At 41.9% G+C, this 23421-nt stretch overlaps 1 protein-coding gene across 10 annotated transcripts in view; it reads left to right on the top strand.

Annotated features, from left to right (window-relative positions):
• LOC105008572 (potassium voltage-gated channel subfamily KQT member 2) overlaps positions 1-20046 on the top strand; it is a 41694-nt gene extending 21648 nt beyond the window's left edge. Inside the window, exons 5-18 of one of the 10 annotated variants that reach the window (XM_020055902.2) lie at positions 1173-1298; positions 2136-2246; positions 2444-2539; positions 3214-3308; positions 4430-4498; positions 4672-4701; positions 5494-5774; positions 6606-6653; positions 9011-9028; positions 11780-11888; positions 12717-12848; positions 13972-14067; positions 18088-18211; positions 18581-20046. In XM_020055902.2, coding sequence (XP_019911461.1) covers positions 1173-1298; positions 2136-2246; positions 2444-2539; positions 3214-3308; positions 4430-4498; positions 4672-4701; positions 5494-5774; positions 6606-6653; positions 9011-9028; positions 11780-11888; positions 12717-12848; positions 13972-14067; positions 18088-18211; positions 18581-19306 — 2061 coding nt within the window. In that variant the 3' untranslated portion in view covers positions 19307-20046. Of the gene's footprint in view, positions 1-1172; positions 1299-2135; positions 2247-2443; positions 2540-3213; positions 3309-4426; positions 4499-4671; positions 4702-5493; positions 5775-6605; positions 6654-9010; positions 9029-11779; positions 11889-12716; positions 12849-13971; positions 14068-18087; positions 18212-18580 lie in introns of all 10 variants that reach the window. The other 9 variants (XM_020055901.2, XM_020055904.2, XM_020055903.2 and 6 more) reach the window with 9 other exon arrangements.
• Positions 20047-23421: the final 3375 nt, after the last annotated feature.

The following is a 23421-nucleotide window of genomic DNA, read 5'->3' as shown; positions in this document are numbered from 1 at the left end:
AATCGGTCATTATCTGCCAGTCCATCGTGTGATGCAGAACTGCTCCACCTTCCGGGCAGCTGTCAGGGTTGTTTCTGTTTTGCCATGTTGGCATTTCATGTTCAGAGATGCTCCCTTAAGCCTTCATCATTGTGACCTTTCTGCCCTCTACATCCAACCCCCACCCTCATATTTTCACTTCCTCCTCCTCCTGGTTTCGTTGCATCGCTGTGGCGTCAGAGTAGGTGCCAGGATGACAGGCATTTCCAGAGAAAACCGTGGCATTCCAAACCTATACCTCCACACATCCCCTTTGAAGAGGCGGGTGTCATAGTGTCCCCATGCTCAACGCGGTATTGGCCAGTCCCTCTGGCAAAGACAACGGGGACCTTATACTCCTTGTATCTGAACTGGGTCTCATTGTCCGACTATAACCGAACAGATTTATAGGAGACAACAATTGGATGGATAAAAAAAGCAGCGGTTTTAATGATTTTTATCTGTGGTGAAATAACACGGCAGACTTTTACTTTGCGTCTTCTGTGGTTAGCTGCTGTATTTTAGCTAAGCGCTCTTTTGTGCTGCTGAGAGAACTGTTGGGCAGCGGTTGTGCTTTGCGGTGCTGGAGAATCTGCCTCCTGTGAAGATCCCCAAAGCGTCTGTACCCTCCTAAACCTTGTTCCTCTTGGTTTGTTGTAAGCTCCCATGGTCCCTCTGTGAGTTTGTTTTGTAGGTTAGACCCATTACATCAGGAGGACCCCCTATTGATTCATCAAGGGACTAGTGCTGCTCGCTGTGCAGGACGTCAGTTACGTAGCTGTGTATTTAAGTGGCTTTTTGTGTTGCTGATGTTTTATCTATTAATATACAGCCATATTTACCTCCTATGATTTTATACTTTTTGCACAGCGCCCATTTGATGGAGAGATAAATTGTGTTTTTTTTTTAAAGCGCTGTGGTGTCAACTAGCCTCCTGTCGCAGGGGTGTAATTTTAGGTTTGTGCCTCCAGCGGCCTCTTGCTACCATACCAGGACCTCGTGCTCCAGGGCTAATGACTTCACTCTGGTTAAAACATGAATTTGCAAATACCTGGCATCTATTCATTCGATAAAGCAAATGTAACGTCTTGGGTTTTGTGATCTTGTAGTGCCTTTGTCATTGACAGTCCTTCATGACACCTGACCCTTTGCAGGAACTGATAACGGCTTGGTACATTGGTTTCCTCTGCCTCATCCTGGCCTCCTTCCTGGTCTACCTGGCGGAGAAAGAAGACAACGAGCAGTTTGCCACGTACGCCGACGCACTCTGGTGGGGTCTGGTAAGACACTCTCCACTTGGCTCCACATATCCTCAAAAAAAACTGCTAATAGGATAATGCATGTCCCCACAAACCACTGTGGTTAGTGAGTAGAGTGTTTCCAAACCCCTAGAAAACAATTAGCAGTGATTGATGTGAGAATTACTGCTTTTCACCACAAGAAGTGATACATTTTTACCCGTTCCCACAAAACAACCAGCACTTGTTTATACCTAAATGTCTGGATTATATAATATTTTCGGTTCTTTTACTTTTTTTTTCTCCCCTGCCAAATATCGTGTCATTCACAATTGTGGCCTTGCCCCAGAGTCGGACATCTCTCCCGATGCGTATCTCAGCAAGCCTTATTGATTCTTATCATTCGGCCCTCTTAACAGCAGAAGTGTTTGTCCGTACCTACTCTGAGTGAGTACGTACTTCTCCATAGTGTTTTGTTTTACCCATCCATACCAGACAATGCTGAGCTAATTTGCCCCTGGCACTGTTTTTATACCACAATCACCATGAATCTCTTTCCCTCGATGACGTGGCGTCACTGAGAAGTAGTGGCTTAGAACGCCTCAACATTCGAGAGCCCGACGTCCTATACTTCAACATCAGGTCATCACAAAACACCCTGCCTTTCTTTATAGCGGACTGCCCATAGGTCCTCGAACATGCAGTTTTTGTGTGAAATCCAAACCAGAAGGCGATGAGTGGAAACCAGCCGAGGGACTTAAAATGCCAAGGCTATATCGTTGGAATTCACAAGATACGATCTGAATACGTGCCTTAGAAAAACGTGTTATGAATATTAAGAAGAAAGGTGTTATTCAAGATGTAGATTTCCCTTCTCAGATCACCCTGACCACCATTGGGTACGGAGATAAGTTTCCCATAACGTGGAATGGACGTCTTCTGGCCGCAACCTTCACCTTAATTGGAGTGTCCTTCTTTGCGCTTCCAGCAGTAAGTCAATGACTATTTATTTGTGCAGAAATTACTCATGTAGCATCTTTTAATGAGCACTAAATACAAGGAAATGGAATGCTTCGGAAGAAACTGCAATTTGATAGCCTAAGTTAAACCTCATAATATAAGGGAATCAATATGTTTCTCAGAAGCTTGTTGTTGTGACTAATGGTTTGTTCCCCCGGATATCCCAGGGTATCTTAGGCTCTGGATTTGCGCTGAAGGTCCAGGAGCAGCATCGACAAAAGCATTTTGAGAAGCGGCGGAACCCTGCAGCTGGACTTATTCAGGTACATTTGCCATTAGCCTACCCACACTGCAAAAAACAAGCAGTGGCAATATTTCCAGCCAATTGTGATATCGTAGTGTTATGTTGGTCTTCCTTGGACAACATCCACACAGTATTTTCCACATAGTACAATATCTGATGTAATATTGTTGAGACACTCTAAGCCTAAACAACTTTGTCACGCATGAATAAATGTTTCATGTACGGGTGGTAGCGGGAGTTATAAATCCACCATCCTGGTGTTGCCAGAGCAACGCTCAGTCAGCCAAGTCACTGAACTGCATGACGTTGGCGTGCTCGTCTGTTCATGTGGCAGGAAGTTCCATATGGCTCACACCATCTCAGTCAACGACCAGAATGCATTTTGGCCGGCGTCACTTTGGTTTTTCACGTGTCAGTCATGGCAATGTCCCGGTGCCAAACACAAGACGGTGATGTGTAAACACCCACACCGCGAAGGTAAACAAATTGGGCACTAGTTCTGTGGTAGATTTCCGAGTGTGTGCTGCTTCTGCCAGGGACGGTACGTGACGGGTCCAGGCTAACGTCTTCTAGAACATTCTGTTTCTAATACTTTTTTTTTTAAATGTGCTGCTTGCTCTCCCTCTCTCCATTCCTCTCTTTCTTTTTACTTCTATCTCTTTCTCCATCTCCCCCTGTTTCTCGCCATGCCAGGCTGCGTGGCGCTTTTATGCCACCAATCTCACCCGGCCAGACCTGGAGTCGACGTGGGATTACTATGAGCGCACCGTATCCGTGCCGATGTACAGGTATTGATTATATAATAAATCAGGGCTCAGATGTACAGGTATTGATTATATAATAAATCAGGGCTCAGATGTACAGGTATTGATTATATAATAAATCAGGGCTTTGATGTACAGGTATTGATTATATAATAAATCAGGGCTCAGATGTACAGGTATTGATTATATACTAAATCAGGGCTCAGATGTACAGGTATTGATTATATAATAAATCAGGGCTCAGATGTACAGGTATTGATTATATAATAAATCAGGGCTCAGATGTACAGGTATTGATTATATAATAAATCAGGGCTCAGATGTACAGGTATTGATTATATAATAAATCAGGGCTCAGATGTACAGGTATTGATTATTTATTAAATCAGGGCTCAACGTTGCTCTTTTCAGCGTCTGTCCGTGGGCCTGTGTAGAGGCACCAGGCACGAAGGACTGCTGTTGTTCCAGGCCGAGAGATTTTTTTTAGATTTCATAATAACAGTTTGAATTAGCATCTACTGGTCTGGAAGATGGCTGGCCTGAGGGATTCTTAGTCTAATCCGATAATGATGAATGCCATTTACTGTTTATCCTTAATCTTTCACAACGGCGCATGCATGCATACACAATGTAATGAAAGGGAAGCGACATTCACGTCAAAAGGCAAACATAAATGCAAGTATTTACAGGAACCACAAAACATCCGCACCAACAAGATGTCGCCGATAGGAGGCCTCTGACTTGGGCTTTTCAATCAAAATTTCTCTCATGTCGTCTGAAACTGACTGTGAAATCAGGCAGTTCCATCTACAGGGTTTGATGATGACCGGCATTTCCTGGTTTGATGTTGGAGAGGTGGCAATGATGGCCTTTATGAATCACACCACAATGTGCCAGTGAAATTACAGACCATTTTATCATACCTCTTTCTCAATTTCTGCTAACACACACACAAACACACACAGAACATTTTATGAGGCACTCTCAGACAGCCACATAACAGGTGAAGGCAATTTCACAAGACATTTCTGACATGACTTTGATAATTGGTGGTTGCATGGTGATTGTCATTGGAATGTATTCTAGCTGGTCTGGGGCCTTCATGTTCCTCTTCCCTTTAACACCCAACTTTCATTTCCAAGTAGACTGATTCCTCCTCTGAACCAGCTGGATCTGCTGAGAAATCTGAAGAGCAAGTCGGGATTATCATTCAGGTCGGGAAGGATCTCCGAATTCCTCACCTCCTAACATGCAATTTGTCTTTATAACCTTGTGGAACATTAGTGAAAATATAGCTCACCATAGCACCAAAACTAATAGATTTAATCAAAATATACAGACCGTTGACAATTTACTGTGTGTGATTCTGTGTTTCCTGAATCTACAGAAGAGAAACCCCACTGGAACCCTCACCAAGGTCAGTATCCAAACAATGTTAAAAAACGACCACAGGTTGACACGGTTTATGCCACTCTCAACTTTTTAGGAAGGCTTTTCAAAACCATACCTGCCCATGCCATCTCAACACCCTGGTGACAAAACAATACCTGCCCATGCCATCTCAACACCTGCGTGACAAAACAATACCTGCCAATGCCATCTCAACACCCTGGTGACAAAACAATACCTGCCCATACCATCTGAACAATCTGATGACAAAATAATACCTGCCAATGCCATCTCAACACCCTGGTGACAAAATAATACCTGCCAATGCCATCTCAACACCTGCATGACAAAACAATACCTGCCAATGCCATCTCAACACCCTGGTGACAAAATAATACCTGCCAATGCCCTTTCAACACCCTGATGACAAAACAATAGCTGCCCATGCCATCTCAACACCCTGGTGACAAAACAATAGTTTATTGAATATGGTTTCTTATCAACTGGCTCCTGATTTCTGTGTGTGTGTTTATGTGCATGTGTGTTTATGTGCGTGTGTGTTTCTGTGTGTGTGTGGGTTTCTGTGTGTGTGTGTGTTTCTGTGTGTGTGAAGAGGTCATACTGTATAAACAGTGACCCAGATATATCCCAAGCTGTGGTTCAATCAGAAAAAGGGAACTTATTAGTTAAGTTCTTTTGTCTTGTTTTGGGGGAAAATATGTTATTTGTCTTATGTATTAGTTTTGGGGCTACAGAGAAACGCGGACTGGTACTGCTTGTGTTGTAATCACATGACATACTGTGTCTCCTCCCCTTCCAGTCAGAAGGTCAGCCTGAAGGAGCGCGTGTTCTCCAGTCCGCGGAGTTCAGGCGCCAAAGGGAAAGGCTCCCCCCAGGGTCCCAGCGGACAAGGAGGTCAGAGCCAGGGCCAGGGTCCGGGAGTCCAGGCCCAGGGACAACCCATCCGCCGGTCCCCCAGCGGGGACAACAGCAATGAAGACAGCCCCAGCAAAGTGCCCAAGAGCTGGAGCTTCGGAGAACGGAGCCGGGCTCGCCAAGCCTTCCGCATCAAGGGTGCCGCCTCGCGACAAAACTCGGAAGGTAGGAGTATCAGGTGTCTCGGTGGTCCTAGACATATCTTTTTTCTTCCCTGTTATTCCTTGTGGCTTTACCGTTGCGTTTTCATACGAGCTGTCGTCGACGACATGAGTTTGTTGTGTGGGTTTGTCAACTTTCACACAGTGTGACTATTGCTGTTGTATTCATTCCTACACCCAATGTGCCCCTGATCTTTCGGTCATCTCTTATTATTTGAAACAAACCTCAGAAAGTATAATAGCAGTTCCTGAAGTGTGGTGGTCATGTTCGGCTGATGTGGCTAACATACGTTAAGTTGTAGAAGAAGTTAAAAGTTACCGTTAAAAGATAATGCTCTTAAGATAATATGAAAATATTTAGCTTCATGACCATGGCAAGGTATAACAAAATCTTGAAGCATTATAACCGCTGTCTTCTATGTAGCTCATCAAAACAGTCTCATGTCACACTCGGTGTAAAATGTTATACTACTAATTCTGTCCTGTAGCAATCCTGTCGGCGAGATAGTTTTGGAATTGGAACTGTGACAACCACAGCATTTCAATATTTAGACAATAGAATGTTTAACTGTTACTGACTATTACTGTAATCATAGGCATTTATCGTGAACTTAACCGCATCACAGCGTATGTTTGCCCCTAACTGAGGTACCTCTGTTAATCTAATTCCGTGTTTGTGTTATGTGTTTGTGTTCATGCATGCATTGCTCCTGATGGAGTTCCTTCTGTACGTTGACCGAAAAAAAACATGCATATGATGCACGATTTGGCAAAGCGCAATCCTCATCGATTCCTTTTTTTGTTTTTCGTTTCTCTGTTTGACGCTGTGCTAAAGTGCTGATTGAGATGCAGGATGAAGAATTCAGACAGAAGAGTTCGCCAGGTCAGGCAAACCGGGAGTGCTATTGCAACATCTTCGATCAACACATCGATAAGCAGTACATAGGGGGATTCATTAACATGCATATATGCTGTCATGGTTTGTTTTTGATTTGTTATGCATTTTGGGCTGGTTTCTCAGACATTTACTTTATTAATAAGCTTACTTTAAATCTTTAAAACCTAGGTTTTAATATGTGTGTGGGAAACCATCTCTTCATCTTTGTAAAATATTTACTTTGATTTGTTTCATTTTGGCATATAGCTGTGAAGGTGAATAAGTAATATAGAATAATGTTGATTTGTATTGCCTGAAAATGGCATCACTTTTATGTTTCCTGTTAGAATTCTTTATTGTCTACTGTGAATACTAATCACATGCTTGCACCCAGCCATTTTTGTGTTTCATGTCCAAATCATCCCAAAAGTATTTGTGTATCACAATAGAGTAACTAGGACTTTATATAAAATGGTCCAAATTTGATTTTACACATTGTTTCTAGTGATCAACTAAATCAAGATCCGTCAAAATCTGACAGTTTTCTTAAATGATTAAACAAGTCATCTGAAATTATATATGGAGTTAATGCCTAAACAAATGTTTACAGTTCAGAAATTAAGGCATTCAATTCAGGAAGTTTTTTGAATTCACCATTAAAACGTATAAATAGTGTATTTTTTTACCAGTTAATCAAAGAACCATTGAAAACGAAAGCCATTTCTTTGGCTGTGATATAACACATTGTCCTTTTGTGTTTATACCACTATTTCTCCTGTAAAAGGGTGAAACGGTATACATACTTCTATCTTTTGGTAAAGTATTTTCACCGACATGGCGCAATTCAACACACTTCCACAATTCCATACAGGTCGTTAAATCTGAGCAATTAGCTTGAAGTCGGCAGTGTTTATGCGGCTGCTTCTAAATAAGTTGTCCGCTTTCTACGGTTGTGTGCTTAGCAACATCCTGACACTAGATCAGGAACCCTGCTTTTCACAGGCAGACATTTTGACTGAGTTAGCTTGATAGCTTGTTGTACGCCTCCATGGTGATTTCTACTACATTATCACTGCTTGCTGCATGAATTTGTAGCGTTTTGACTGTCAAATTATATGTTTGCACAACTTGCATGTTCCTATTCAATAAGGGAGTGTCACCAGTATTGACCTATTGCTAATCATCTCTGGCATATTCATAATGCATTATTAGTGCCTATGTAGTGTATGTATTTAATGCATTTGAAAAGGTGTTTTAGTTAAGGGTATTTGTAGGAAATGGTACAAACATCATGTATATATAGTTTTATATTCAGTATTGATAAAAGCATGATTTTTATAAACATTTGGTTATTGAGTAATGTTAAATGTTCTTTTTCTGAGTTCAGAGATTTTTTTCATAGAGAGAGCTTTATTATTATTATTTTTTTATAATTTTTTAGATAAGCAGTCCTCTCATGTCTGTCTGTAAATGTGCATGTTCACTGCCTTGTTAAGACCATAGCAACTATAGTATAAAGTTACTTTGTCATGACATAACTCAATGGGAAATGTTGAGTGCATGAAATCAGCAGGATGGAATGAACGCCTGGAATGAATCTCACCATCATTCGGTCAGACCTATCTCGTGAACCTGAAACAGTATGTTGTCCAGATGCCACTGAACAGCTGAAACACGCATTAATGTCATTTGAATGCACTACCCGCAATTGTTTATGATTATGAATTTGCCTCCATGTTTGTGAGTTTCTGTTCAGATGTTGGACTTCAGTGGAAATTGTATTTTCCTCACCTGAAGGTACAATACAGCAACATAAGTACAGTGTCAATTATGGTTATGTATTCATTATGCACAGCTATTAACAGAATACCAAGCACCTGCAACTGAAACTATTTCAAAATGGCTGGATTTTCTCCTCTCCCTAGTGGATTAAATCCCGCTTGGTAATCGTATTATCCTCATCCGAGACTCCAGGTCGGAATGTCATGTCAGCCGTCCTGTTGCTGCAATCCTTTTTCGTCCGACCAAAACGTGACCTCTAACTACATTTTACGCGGTGCCCAACATTTGAGTTTAGCTGCCCTTTCTGGTGCTGGTGTTACCGTAAAAGTCCTGCAGTCCTGAATTGTACCTGCAGAGAGAGTGTGTGAGGCACCAGATCAGAGAGAGTGTGTGAGGCACCAGATCAGAGAGAGTGTGTGATGGACCAGATGCCCGTTGACTGAACTGAATGTCGCCACTACCCTCTTATTCCTTGACTTATTGTTTTTCCTACCCTAATAACCCCCCCCCACACCCCACCCCCGGTGTTTAACCAGCTTTCTCCTACTGTCTCTTCCTTTTCCTCCCTACCGCCATTGCAGCAATCGAGGGGTTGATCAGTAAGAAAATGTCCCATATCTGCTAGTAGGATGGCCGCTAGATCAGAAGAAATACAGATTAGTGGTGGGCTGTGGTAGAAGCAGCACAAAGCATGCCTGACTCTAGACCCATTCCATGAGCCCTGTAGCAGGCGGGGCCCCATCGTTTCCATGACAGCCCACTCCAACTCCAAGCAAGCAGCCCGGAAAGCCGTGCACTTTGAACCTCAAAATGGCTGCCGCTGTTGCATTCTAACCTGCATGAAGGAAGCCCTCCAATCTCACAGAGTCAGTTAGCGTTTTGACACCGTCTGAAGGCCTAAAAACCACTACAGAACAGTGACATGTGATGCCCCGTCCCCTTCAAAAGGGGGTAAGATGTGTTTCAGTTTCATGGCTCTGTAGTTTGGTTGGCATCAGGAGCACAAGATTTTGGGCTGTTGGAGTGAAAAATAGACACGTCAATACTGGGGGCCCAAAAATATTGTCACCTTTTTCTGATTTATATTTCTTCATAAAGTTCACGTAGACATGATTATGCTAGATACACAAACTAACATTCTAGATACACAAACTAACGTTCTAGATTCACATAGTAACATTGTAGATTCACATAGTAACATTGTAGATTCACATAGTAACATTGTAGATACACATAGAAACATTGTAGATACACATAGAAACACTGTAGATACACATAGAAACACTGTAGATACACATAGTAACATTGTAGATACACACTGTAACATTGTAGATACACATAGTAGCTTTGTAGATACACATACAGTACTGACATTTTAGGTATACTGAACCACAAACCAGCCATGCTGCTGGCAGAACATGAAATTTCCAGGATTCCCTCTGAAATAGATTGAAATGTATTGAGCTACACATTCTACATTTTCATATGCTATCCAAGTGCCCCTGAGGGCCCTGGGGCACCAACCCAAATGCCTTTGTGGTAATCCGGCATAACCAAAACACTGTTTAAATTACTACATTAAGATCTAGAAAGATACAGGTGCATCGAACACACAGAGTTAGCTGTCCTGCTATACTGCTTGGTATGTGTCCAGGTTTTCCAAAGTTTCTGCATAGTACCAGATAGTTCTATGCAGTCCCCTACCTGTCCTTCTGCACATTGAAACACTTACACTACCATTCAGAAGTTTGGGGTCACTTCGAAATTTCCTTGTTTTTCGAAAGAAAAGGAAATGTTTTGTCCATTACAATAATAAATTGATCAGGAATACAGTGTAGACATTGTTAATGTTGTAAATGACTATTGTAGCTGGATACAGCTGATTTTTTTTACGGAATATCTACATAGGCATACAAAGGCCCAATATCAGCAACCATCAGTCCTGTGTTCCAGTAACACATTGTGATTGCTAATCCAAGTTTATCATTGATCATAACTGATCATTAGAAAACCCATTTGCAATGGCTGAAAACTGTTGTGCTGACTAAGGAATTAATTAAACTGTCTTTCTTTAGACTTATTGAGTATCGGGAGCATCACCAATTATGGGTTTGATAACAGGCTCAAAATGGCCAGAAACAAATAACTTTCTTCTGATACTCGTCAGTCTATTTTTGTTCTGAGAAATGAAGGCTATTCCATGTGAGAAATTGTCAAGATCTGGACGAGTGCTTGACACCATCTGTTAACTATGGTGGAGGCATTGTGATGGTCTGGGGGTGCTTTGGCAGTGGTGAAGTGGGAGATTTGAACAGGGTAAAAGGATCTTGAAATCAATCACTCAGTTTTGCAATGCCATGCCATGCCCTGTGGACGGGGCTTGAACGGAGCCAATTTCCTCCTACAACAGGACAATGACCCAAAGCACAGCTCAAAACTATGCAAGAACAATTTAGGGAAGAAGCAGTCAGCTGGTGTTCTGTCTATAATGGAGAGGCCAGCACGGTCACCGGATCTCAACCCTATTGAGCTGTTGTGGGAGCAGCTGGCTGTATGGTACGTAAGAAGTGCCCATCAAGCCAATCCAGCATGTGGGAGGTGCTTCAGGAAGCATGGGGTGAAATCTCTTCAGATTACCTCAACAGACTGTCTGGAAGGCTGTAATTTATGCAAATGCGGAATGCGTTGATGAAAGCAACGTTTGAAGGACACAATTATTATTTCAATAAAAAAAATATTATTTCTAACCTTGTCAATGACTACACTTCCTATTTGTTACTTTTGCTATATCTCCTATTTGAACTAATTTCATGTACGATTTCATGAAAAACAGGGACATTTCCAAGTGACCCCAGACTTTGCAACGGCTGTGTATGCAAATTTCTCTGTATGCGACTCTGCATAGACCCACACCTGGTTCTGGTCCACTGCAGAGGCCCGTCTGCTGCCTGGATTGCTTCAGATAAGAAAACTCTGACTTCCTTTTCCTCCATATTTTTGGGCCACAGTATCAGAATGGACCCCTTAATCTCTTGAACTGGTATCGCTTTGTTCCCTGTTTTACCCCAATCCCCACTCTTTTCCCCCTTTCCTTGTCCTTCTCCTGCACTGGCCAATGAGATTAACTGACACTGCCATTAACCCGCCCTGGATTCGACCAGGCAGCCAATCCCACACTGTTACCCTGGGCTGTGCAAGTTAATGGCCGTGCCTCGCCTCCGCTTGGTTCTATGCAGACTTGCATCCCGAAATAGGGAATGAGTGCGGGGGTTAAGGGAGAGTGCAGGTGACAGCTCACTCTTTCCATCACACTAACACTCGAGCTCTTGTATGCTTGCTGTGTTTCCTAGAAGCCAGCCTCCCTGGAGAGGATATAGTGGATGACAACAAGAGCTGCCACTGTGAATTTGTTCCTCAGGACTTAACTCCCGGACTCAAGGTGACCATCAGGGCAATTTGGTAAGTGTTGACTTTCAGAGTATGTCTGGGTCGGGTCAATCTCAAATCCCTTGTTTCTTTATTTGTATTCTTTTTAAGCCCAGAACTGCTCTACTTCATCTAGGGGGAATTGTTTCCCATTGTTAAATTATTGTATTGACATTTGCTAATACCACCTAATCCTAATAGGATGATTTATGTACAGACAGGTGACAAAACAAGGAACAACCTGAACAAATGAGTGGAGGAGTGTAACAAATGCACATGCTTTCATACAGGTGTACGGCATGGTACAATTAAGCAATTTACATCCTATCAGGCCCCATGGCATGTACAAAAATACTGAGCAGGCCCAGTTGCCCTCTCGTTTGGATCAAGATGGCGAGAGGAAAGGATCTCGGTGACTTTGAAAGTGACTCATTATTGGAGTACGGATACAACTGAGTGGTTTGATGAGTTTGAAAATGGGAATCAAACACCCAAGTGAACACACATGGGAGATTTCGGACTGACCTCTTAGTGCCGTCCAATACCATCATGAAAATCACCAAATGAGGGAATAACTTTTGGAAGTATGGTGTTCCATCCCTGCAGTAGAGTTTCCAACACTTACAGAATATATGCCAAGGCACACTGAAGCTGTTCTAGCGGCTCATGGTGACCCAGCACCTTACTGAGAGACTTTATGTTGGTATTTCCATCTGTATGTATCTATAAGATGTCTCGTTGACATTCTGTGCATACCTGAAATGTCTCTGTCTTTCTCTGTCTCTCTCTGTCTTCCTCTGTCTTTGTCTTTTCTGTCTCTCTGTCTTTCTCTGTCTCTCTCTCTCTCTCTCGGTGGCCAAGCATTATGAGATTCATGGTCTCCAAGAGAAAGTTCAAAGAGAGTCTGCGGCCATATGATGTGATGGACGTCATAGAGCAGTATTCAGCCGGTCACTTGGACATGCTGGCCCGAATCAAAAACCTCCAGTCCAGGCAAGACACCCTCATTTTTCACTTTCTGTCACTCTTACCCTCTCTCGCCGAAACCAGCGTTTTGTCATGCTTTTGGATCACCCGGTACACCGCTGGATGAGAGCGATCGATTTCCACCCACACTGCATGTCTCGTTGGGTTCTCTTGTTTCTGGAGTCCATGATGTCTGTTTTATGTGGCAATCTGTTCACACACCATCCACCTTTGTGTTGCTTCGCAATGGAAGCAATTACAGTCAGCGTTGGAGAATAGTGAACTAGTTTAGCTTGTATTTTAACTACTGTATATTTTGCAGTAACTTAACTGTAGCTGAGTGTATTGTAACTTCTTCCAGCATGTGAAGAAATTGGTACAGTAGCTTGGTAAACCATATTTTGAATGTAAAAAATGCAGTGAGTTGCCACTCAAAAAGGGAGTTGGGTATAATTGTCTTTTGTAATTCAGTTGGTTTTCCTATTTTTTAGTTCTTTTTTTCAGATATGCATTGGAAACGCAGAGTCACAAACCAAAAGCCAAAACATTTGTGTCTCTGTGTATACCCAACAAAACTTAATAGTATTTTCAGTGAACCTTAAATCACAGAATGTTTAACATGAATGCAAAACTGCTTAAACCAAAACAGAATGACTCTTACCAAGTGAACCCAGCTATTCCCTATTGCAAGTATGGAGTCATGGTGAGTGTTGTTCCGTCCAATGGTCAGAGTTCATTACATCTGAATTCACAATCAAAAAACACTACACAAGAATGGTTAGTGGCGGTATGTCATGGAAAACACAAAGGCCACATCCTACACATTCAGCTGTCAAGCTCATCTGAGGGCAAATGTTGTCAAATAAGTACTATCTATGTTGTGAGTTCACAAACGCTTCCACATATATGTAAATATATTCCTACTTTGAAAAGAAAACCCCTTCACTTTTCCTCATAATAATGCCCCTCTGAGTCACACCATGCAGCTAGAGTGGGTGATTATTTTACTAAATGAAAAGAAAACAAATGTTTGGAATATATTTCCACTTATTTGTCAGAGTCCTTTGTCTCTTGGTTCTTTTGGGTTGGGTCATTTGATGAGTCTACATCCCTGCAATGTGCTGGTGTCTGTCTTTATTCACTCTGCCAGGATAGATATGATTGTCGGTCCCCAGGGACCCTCAACTCCCCGCCATAAGAAGTATCCATCTGACGGACCCAAAGACTCACCCAAATACTCTCCTAGGTTAGGCCTCATCAGACTGCACCTCTCTCACCAAGAGCTTCTCTCTTTGTCCTTTAATCGTTTTGTTGAAAAGCAGCAAGAAACCCTTTTTTTGGCTCGGCCTACTGTATGTGACAGCATGTGACTAGCAGAATCTATAAAAAGGGCAGTGATGCAGTGACTTGATCAAAGTGACAAAAAGCTGCTGCAAGCAGCAATTATACTTCCCACAAAAAAAAAAGCTACTCAAAATCAGTGAGTCATAGAGTGTCATTAGGTGTCCTTTGACTGTCATTATAACACATAACGGTCCAACAGAAAAATAATAATAACATATAAAAGTGTAAAAGAATCACACTTTTACACTTTTCCAACAGTCAGGAATACAGTGGGGAGAACAGGTATTTGATACACTGCCGATTTTGCAGGTTTTCCTACTTACAAAGCATGTAGACGTCTGTAGTTTTTGTCATAGGTACACTTCAAATGTGAGAGACGGCATCTAAAACAAAAATCCAGAAAATCGCATTGTATGATTTTTAAATAATACATTTGCATTTTATTGCATGACATAAGTATTTGATCGCCTACCAACCAGTAAGAATTCCAGCTCTCACAGACCTGTTCGTTTTTCTTTAAGAAGCTCTCCTGTTCTCCACTCATTACCTGTATTAACTGCACCTGTTTGAACTCGTTACCTGTATAAAAGACACCTGTCCACACACTCAATCAAACAGACTCCAACATCTCCACAATGGCCAAGACCAGAGAGCTGTGTAAGGACATCAGGGATAAAAATGTAGACCTGCACATGGCTGGGATGGGCTACAGGACAATAGGCAAGCAGCTTGGTGAGAAGGCAACAACTGTTGGCGCAATTATTAGAAAATGGAGGAAGTTCAAGATGGCGGTCAATCTCCCTCGGTCTGGGGCTCCACGCAAGATCTCACCTCGTGGGGCATCAATGATCATGAGGAAGGTGAGGGATCAGCCCAGAACTACACGGCAGGACCTGGTCAATGAGCTGAAGAGAGCTGGGACCACAGTCTCAAAGAAAAACATTAGTAACACACTACATCGTCATGGATTAAAATCCTACAGCGCACGCAAGGTTCCCCTGCTCAAGCCAGCGCATGTCCAGGCCCGTCTGAAGTTTGCCAATTACCATCTAGATGATCCAAAGGAGGAATGGGAGAAGGTCATGTGGTCCGATGAGACAAAAATAGAGCTTTTGGTGAGCTTTTGGTGATCTCTGTAATTGAAAACAAAGGTTTCTGTACCAAATATTAAGTTCTGCTTTTCTGATGTATCTAATACTTATGTCATGCAATAAAATGCTAATTACTTAAAAATCATACAATGTGATTTTCTGGATATTTGTTTTAGATTCCGTCACTCACAGTTGAAGAGTACCTATGATAAAAATTATAGATTTCTACATGCTTTGGAGGTGGGAAAATCGGCACTATATCAAATACTTGTTCTCCCCACTATATGTCAAATGTTGTTGTAGAACAGGAGAAGCTCGTAGGTAACTAGTCAAGAGGCCGAGCAAAAAAGGGTTGAGCTTTAGTCGCCTGCAACGCATTGACAACAAAGTGCTTAACCACATGAAAACAGTAAATTCAGCTTCTGCCTATGACCTACGAGACGCTTATGAACAATCCAGTACATTGTCTGGTTTTGGATGCATGTTGGCATGAGGCGTTCTGAAGCATGTCACTTGATTCACGCTGTCCATTTCAGTAGTTGCTTAGTTGTCAGTCTTGTAGAAAGTCAGGGTTGGTTTTTAGAAGGTTCATGGTGCTTCGCGGCAATAGGTGTACCTTATCCGATATGTGCAACCAACTTCCTCAGCGACGCGCAAAGAAACTTTTACTTGAAGTGTGAACATTTAAAATGTTTCCAAAATGCCTTGACTACATTTTTTTCATGTAATCGTAGAATCCATTTCACGTGTGTTTGCGATAACTTGCCTTACACGTTAGACAGCAGGCGCGGCATCGCTAATGAAACAACATTTCTGACAACTTCATGATTTTTTTTTTAGACCCATGTTGCTAACCGCTTATCGTAGGTGTAGAAACGGCAATATGTCAGTCCCCTAACAATAACTAATATCCACGCAGTCTTAAAGTTACGTGTTGTTGCACTGTCAAGAGCCGACGAATGGCAATGATGAGTGGTTGAGCTAAAGCGTGACGAAAGCCTCTAACCCCGCAAGGCCTGGGTCCTTCTCCTGCCCATCCAGCTCCATCTCCCCGATGTGTAGTATGTTACGCCATCACATGCATGGCCCATCCCCCACCATGCTCAGTGCTGGACAGGCGAGAGCTAGACCTAAGTGTGTGGCGCTCTCCTATCTAGACTCTTCTACCTCTGGCAATGGGATCAAATCAGGTTCTTGGTTATATCCTTTTGTTTATAATAAAAAATAAGGTGGACCTCACTTGAAGGTCAATTGACATTTTAGAACAGAATACTGTGAGGGAAAAAAATTATTTGATCCCCTGCTGATTTTGTACATTTGCACACTGACAAAGAAATGATCAGTCTATAATTTTAATGGTAGGTTTATTTGAACAGTGAGAGACAGAATAACAATAAAAAAATCCAGAAAACCATTTGCATTTTAATGAGTGAAATAAGTATTTGATCCCCTCTTAATCAGAAAGATTTCTGGCTCCAGGTGTCTTTTAAACTCTCCACCATGGCCAAGACCAAAGAGCTGTCCAAGGATGTCAGGGAGAAGATTGTAGACCTACACAAGGCTGGAATGGGTTACAAGACCATCGCCAAGCAACTTAGTGAGAAGGTGACAACAGTTGGTGCGATTATTCGCAAATGGAAGAAACACAACTGTCAATCTCCCTCGGTCTGGGGCTCCATGCAAGATCTCACCTTGTGGAGTTGCAATGATCATGAGAATGGTAAGGAATCAGCTCAGCACTACATGGAGGATCTTGTCAATGATCTCAAGGCAGCTGGGACCATAGTCACCAAGAAAACAATTGGTAACACAGTACGCTGTGAAGGACTGAAATCCTGCAGCGCCTGCAACATCTCCCTGCTCAAGAAAGCACATGTACAGGCCCGTCTGAAGTTTTCCATTGAACATCTGAATGATTCAGAGGGGAACTGGGTGAAAGTGTTGTGGTCAGATGAGACCAAAATCGACCTCTTTGGCATCTGCTCAACTGGCCGTGTTTGGAGGAGGAGGAATGCTGCCTATGACCCCAAGAACACCATCCCCACTGTCAAACGAGGTGGAAACATTATGCTTTGGGAGTGTTTTTCTGCTAAGGGGACTGGACAACTTCACTGCATCAAAGGGACGATGGATTGGGCCATGTACCATCAAATCCTGGGTGAGAACCTCCTTCCCGCAGCCAGGGCACTGAAATTGCGTTGTGGATGTGTATTCCAGGATGACAATGACCCAAAACACACGGCCAAGGCAAAAAAGGAGTGGCTCAAGAAGAAGCACATCAAGGTCCTGGAGTGGCTTAGCGAGTCTCCAGACCTTAATCCCATAGAAGATCTGTGTAGGGAGCTGAATGTTCGAGTTGCCAAACGTCACCCTCAACCTCAATGACTTGGAGAAGATGTGTAAAGAGGAGTGGGACAAAATCCCTCCTGAGATGTGTGCAAACCTGGTGGCCAACTACAAGAAACGTCTGACCTCTGTGATTGCCAACAAGGGTTTTGCCACCAAGTACTAAGTCATGCTTTGCAGAGGGGTCGAACAGTTATTTCACACACATTTTTGATGCGTTTTTCTGGATATTTTTGTTGTTATTCTGTCTCTCACTGTTCAAATAAACCTACCATTAAAATTATAGACTGATCATTTCTTTGTCAGTGGGCAAACGCACAAAATCTACAGGGGATCAAATACTTTTTCCCCTCACTGTATGGTGCAATCTTTATTTTGACATTTATTTTTTTATATTTAAAAGTAGGTCCTTTATTGTGGGTAGGTCCTTACAAACTATATTGCGTTGATACTAGACACTTACTGTTTGTGTTTTGAATGGGTAGAGTTGACCAGATAGTTGGTCGAGGTACGCCGGTCCCCGACAAAGACCGTCCTAAAGGAGCTGCTGATGGGGGGATGGAAGAGGACCCAAGCATGATGGGTCGTCTGGGAAAGGTGGAGAAGCAGGTGAAGTATTCCGTCATCCATTGATCAGACTATTTACGATGTTACCTGACTATTCAGTGTTACCTGACCATTCACTTTTTACCTGACTGTTCACTGTCACCTGACTATTCACTGTGCTGACCTGACTATTTGCTGTGTTGATCTGTCTATTCACCATGTTGACTTGACTATTTCCTGTGTTGACCTGACTATTACCTGTGTTGACCTGACTATTACCTGTGTTGACCTGACTTTTTCCTGTGTTGATCTGACTATTTCCTGTGTTGACCAGACTATTACTTGTGTTTACCTGACTATTTCCTGTGTTGACCTGACTCTTCACTGTTTGGCCCAAGGGTTCCATCAAACTGCAGTGTTCCCTCTGAGCAGGTCATGTCAATGGAAAGGAAGTTGGATTTCTTAGTGAACATCTACATCCAGCGCATGGGCATCCCCCAGTCGGAGACAGATGCCTACTTTGGGTCTAAGGAGCCCGAACCAGCACCACCCTACCACAGTCCTGTGGACCACATGGAGAAGAGTGGCTCTATCACCAAGATCATCCGCTCCAACAGCTCCACTGGGCAGAAGAACTTCGACCCCCCACCAGCCTGTTCCGGCCCGGGGTCCCACTGCCCTCCCTCCACGTCGTGGCAACAGCATCCGGTCACCGAGTTCCACCAGCGCAGCCCGGGCAACTCACCGTCTCCAGTAGGTGACTCCTCCCTGGTGCGCATCCCTCCTCCGCCGGCCCACGAGCGCTCCTCCGGCGGCCACAGCGGCAGCAATCGGGGGTCTCACCGTAACGGCGGCGGCGGAGGCTGCGGCGAGGGGGATCGGGAGGGCAAGCCCGACAGCGACACGTCCATCTCCATCCCGTCGGTGGACCACGAGGAGCTGGAGCGCTCCTTCAGTGGCTTCAGCATTTCCCAGTCAAAGGAGAACCTGGACTTCTTGAACAGCAGCTACTTTGGTGGCGTCGCCCGCTGCGCCAAGGTCCGGCCTTACATTGCAGAAGGTGAGTCCGACACTGACTCGGACCTCTGCGCCCCCTCACCACACTCCGCCCCCGGGGGGGGCCCTTACGGGGACCGAGGATGGTCAGGCACCAAGTAGGTAAACATGGAAACCCCTCGTATGAACAGGGTCGCGGTTCCTCTGCCTTGGGAGTCAGAGCTGTGGGTCTGATATGCTGGATGTGAGACAATGCCCACCAGTGGTTCTGAATCCCCCAAATGGTCTTTTAGGACTTTGACGAAACGGCAGAATAAGGGTTGTCAGACCCCACTTCAGCCATTTTTACCGACAATAGGCGGCTGTTGTTTTCATACTGGAAATGTTGGAGGCAACTAAAAGCAGTCACATGTTGCCGTGAGTTGACACTGAAATCAAGATAATGTTTGCCAGTGATTGTTTTGATTTTGAATGCAGATTTATTGCCAATCTTGCATACAAACATTGAGACGGCTGATGAGTAACCGATCTATCTACTTTTGTTGCATTATCTTTGCTACGTGGCATAAGTGAAATTGCATCTAAAATGTTATGGAGTATTTCTATGCCAAATTCCTTTGTTATTTACAGCGGACAGCAGAGGACAAAGGGTTGAAAATACATTACGGCTCTAAACCAGGGGGATGAAGGTACATTTGACATGTTCCATGTGCACTTTGTTTGGTTGTAGTTGTTGTCCACAACCCTTTAAGGTTTCTGTGAATACATGTGCAAAATCTCTGGTAATATTCACATCATACTACTAACTTTATGATTGTACATACTGTATATCAATTAGAAACCCACAAAATTTAATTTGTGATATCCACAAATTTGCTTTCCATGTGCACAATCTGTCAATATTATTTTATTGATTTTATATTATTATTGTGTGTGTGTGTATATATATATATATATATATATATATATATATATATATATATATATATATATATATATTAGTATTAGTATTCATTTGCTGTACAATACATTTGTTAACACATAAGAAAGCAAGTTGCCTATTTTTTCAAGATTTTGCCAGATCGTTTTTCTAAGAATTATTCATATACACTAATATTTATGAACTGCATATACGACATGACACTAACTTGGAAAAAAAAACTATTCACTGACAAATTAATAGCAGTTATAGTTAGATAAATGCTTACAAATCTGGTTGTATAAAATGTTATATAATTGGCATACAATATATTTTGAAGAATAGAATCAGTTTAACTAGATATTTAGGCATGCTATTAAATTAAGTTTCACTTACTGCCCAGGGCTGAACATAGAAGAGGCTTTGATATTTTAATATGAGCCAACATAGGGGCATTTAACATACAGTAGGCCAACATAGGGACATTTAATATAAAGGCATCCTTTAAAAGGACTGTGGTCCATTAATGCAATTATACTTGTTGTCTAATTATGTTCACAAATGCATTCATTGTGTAGTTTTTTTATTGTTGTCTTTTTAAACGCACAAATGTACAACCATTTGTTTCACATTCATGATAATATTTGTCATGAAACACCTCTTTACCTTTTCATTAAAAAAATATTCTGCTGTTTTCCTTGAATTCTTTTAGTGCCCATATGGATATTCAGACAATTTTTTCTTTTCATAGTTGTTGTTAACGATACAGTTTGAATTTAAAACAATGTTTCATGAATTATTCCTGAAATGTAAAAGATAGAAACCTTCAAAAACTTGAAAATGCACCATCACATGAGGTAAACTGACAATGAATAAGGCTGATGAATTCATGAAATGTAATTTTCCGTAATGGCCTTGATATTGTCCAATAGTTACAAAGTAATAGAATGAAAGAAATAAAACTTTCTGAGGTTCTGGTAATGCAAATTCCTACAGGAAAAAACAAGAATGTTGAACAGTTATAATCTTGGCTAAAATGTCATTTATTTTACTTTTGTAAAAACAAAAAAAAAATTTTTTTTACTTGGCACATACTTTTACATCTAAGCTACCTGGCTTTCTTTTCTACATGCATTTATTTTCCAAAGAGTGTTCTTCTATAATGCCTTGGATGTCTTTGTTGTTTAGTTTTTTCTTTGTTACAGGTCACGTTTGAATGATGCAGATCCAAACACAAAATATTATTGTGAATGTATTTTTTTGGAATGTTGTCTCACTCAAGCTATTACTCGTCACCATTTGCTCAAAGCCTGACTTCAGGTGGATATGAAAAGTTCATGGATGTGTACGGAGGACTGTGGAAGGAGCAATGCTTCATGGCACTCCATCCCTTCAAGCCTTAAAGATGCACTGTGGAGATTTTAAAATGTGTCTTTTTAATTTCAGCCAGTTGTGAAAGTGGTACTCACGAGCCAAAACGCCATCCAATTTTGTGTTATGTCACCTGTTTCATGTTTTGCATTGTGGCCTGAGAAATGTATTTTGGCATTATTGTATCACGAAGTGATTTGGTGTGCTTAAAATCCAACAGTGCATCTTTATGTTTTTTGTTTTCTCACGGCACTTGTTTACAGCATAGCCTATATGGATTTTACCTGCTATAGTACATGCTTGGCTGTGTTTGTCTGAAAGTAATAATTTCACAGTCACATTCTGTGGCATGCTGTAAGCGTTCCAAAGCTTTTATGAAAATCGTGACTCTATGATTGGTCACTATGGTTTCAGCCATGATTGTTTTTATGTGTTCTTCTTTTGTTTTTACTGACATACTCTTTTGGAAAACTATGCTTGCTGGTATTATATGCCCTGAATTTATGTTTTACTATGTAGCATCACCTTGTAGTTGACTCAGATCCATTAACTTATGGAAACTGCATAATAAACTTTGTTAATCAGTTTGTTTTTGTTGTGGTTTTTTCCATTGATTCGATCAAGGTGTTTGGGGGTGTAGAATGCTTGAATACGGTTTTGAAGGCGCTGTAAGTATATACAGTGAATGGTTGAATACATTGTACTGTATGTGCAGTGAGAGTGAATGGTTGAATACATTGTACTGTTTATGCAGTGAGAGTGAATGGTTGAATACATTGTACTGTATATGCAGTGAGAGTGAATGGTTGAATACATTGTACTGTTTATGCAGTGAGAGTGAATGGTTGAATAAAGTGTATATTTTGGTGTAAGTAACTACACTTCATTTTCAAATTACAGATGAAACATTTCTCTCAAAGGTTTGTTTAAAAAACAACGCAAAAATATGTGAGTCTCTAAAACCGTGAGCCAGCCACGTGATTGAAACGTGCCCTGCTGGCTGACTGAAATTTAACATAACCATGTCATTTCTCAGCTGAACCAGAAGAGGCCACTGAATGCTTGTTGAATTCACCTGAAGACATGCTTTCCTCTCATGCCTGGAGATACTTTTATCCAGTAGGGTTCAAACAGCTCACTGTACCTGTCTGGGTGTTCGACTTTATAACGCCCTCAGCCAGTCTTGAGAACTAAGGGATGACTCTTAGAACCAGGCAGATGTGTCTTCATACCCGGGTTATTTAATTCTTGATCACCACCACACCTTAGAATGTAAACACATTTTCACCTCTAGAGAGCGATATTTGTGTGCTAATTGCAGATGCAACACTGCTAGATTACAAACAGGATGAACTTGGTCGGCAGTCAAACTTCATGTCCTTGTCTTCTGAAGGTTTTAAATACTAGGCACCAGTAGGGGTGGTGCTCAAAGCCAAATGTACAAGGGATACATTTGTAGCCACAGCCCTTTATAGACTTTTTAGATGTACAGTATATTTGATCAGTGAGCTTAAAGAAAGTATTGTGCTGTAATGTAAGTGTATACATGCATGTACATTCCCTGAAAATATTTGTATTGTTTATTACATATGGATATAATAATATTAGATTTTAATTTCAACCATATTGCCATTTATCCCATGTTGTGATGGGACTAATAAATGCTACCTAATAGTTTTATATAACCATTCTCAATGTTTTATTTACTCACTCTACCAATGCTATTGGGTCAATGACCGTGTTTGATTATACTAATGTCCTCTATGTTCAGACTACTGGCTATCCTCAGCCTGGGCGTCCCACCAAATTCTGTCTAATAGCTGACTGGGAGAAGCTTCATATGTGTCTGAAAATATACATAGTAGGCTGCATCAACTAGGCCTACATGGGGGACTGGGAAAGAAGAAGCCATGATTGCTATGAGTACACAGTAAGCACATGCATATACCGTTAAGCCCAAAAGTATTCGTACCCATGCCAAATTTTT

This window comes from Esox lucius, chromosome 17 (genome assembly GCF_011004845.1).
Source record: "Esox lucius isolate fEsoLuc1 chromosome 17, fEsoLuc1.pri, whole genome shotgun sequence".
NCBI classification, from domain to species: domain Eukaryota; kingdom Metazoa; phylum Chordata; class Actinopteri; order Esociformes; family Esocidae; genus Esox; species Esox lucius.
This window is presented reverse-complemented; position numbering and strand designations above follow the sequence as displayed.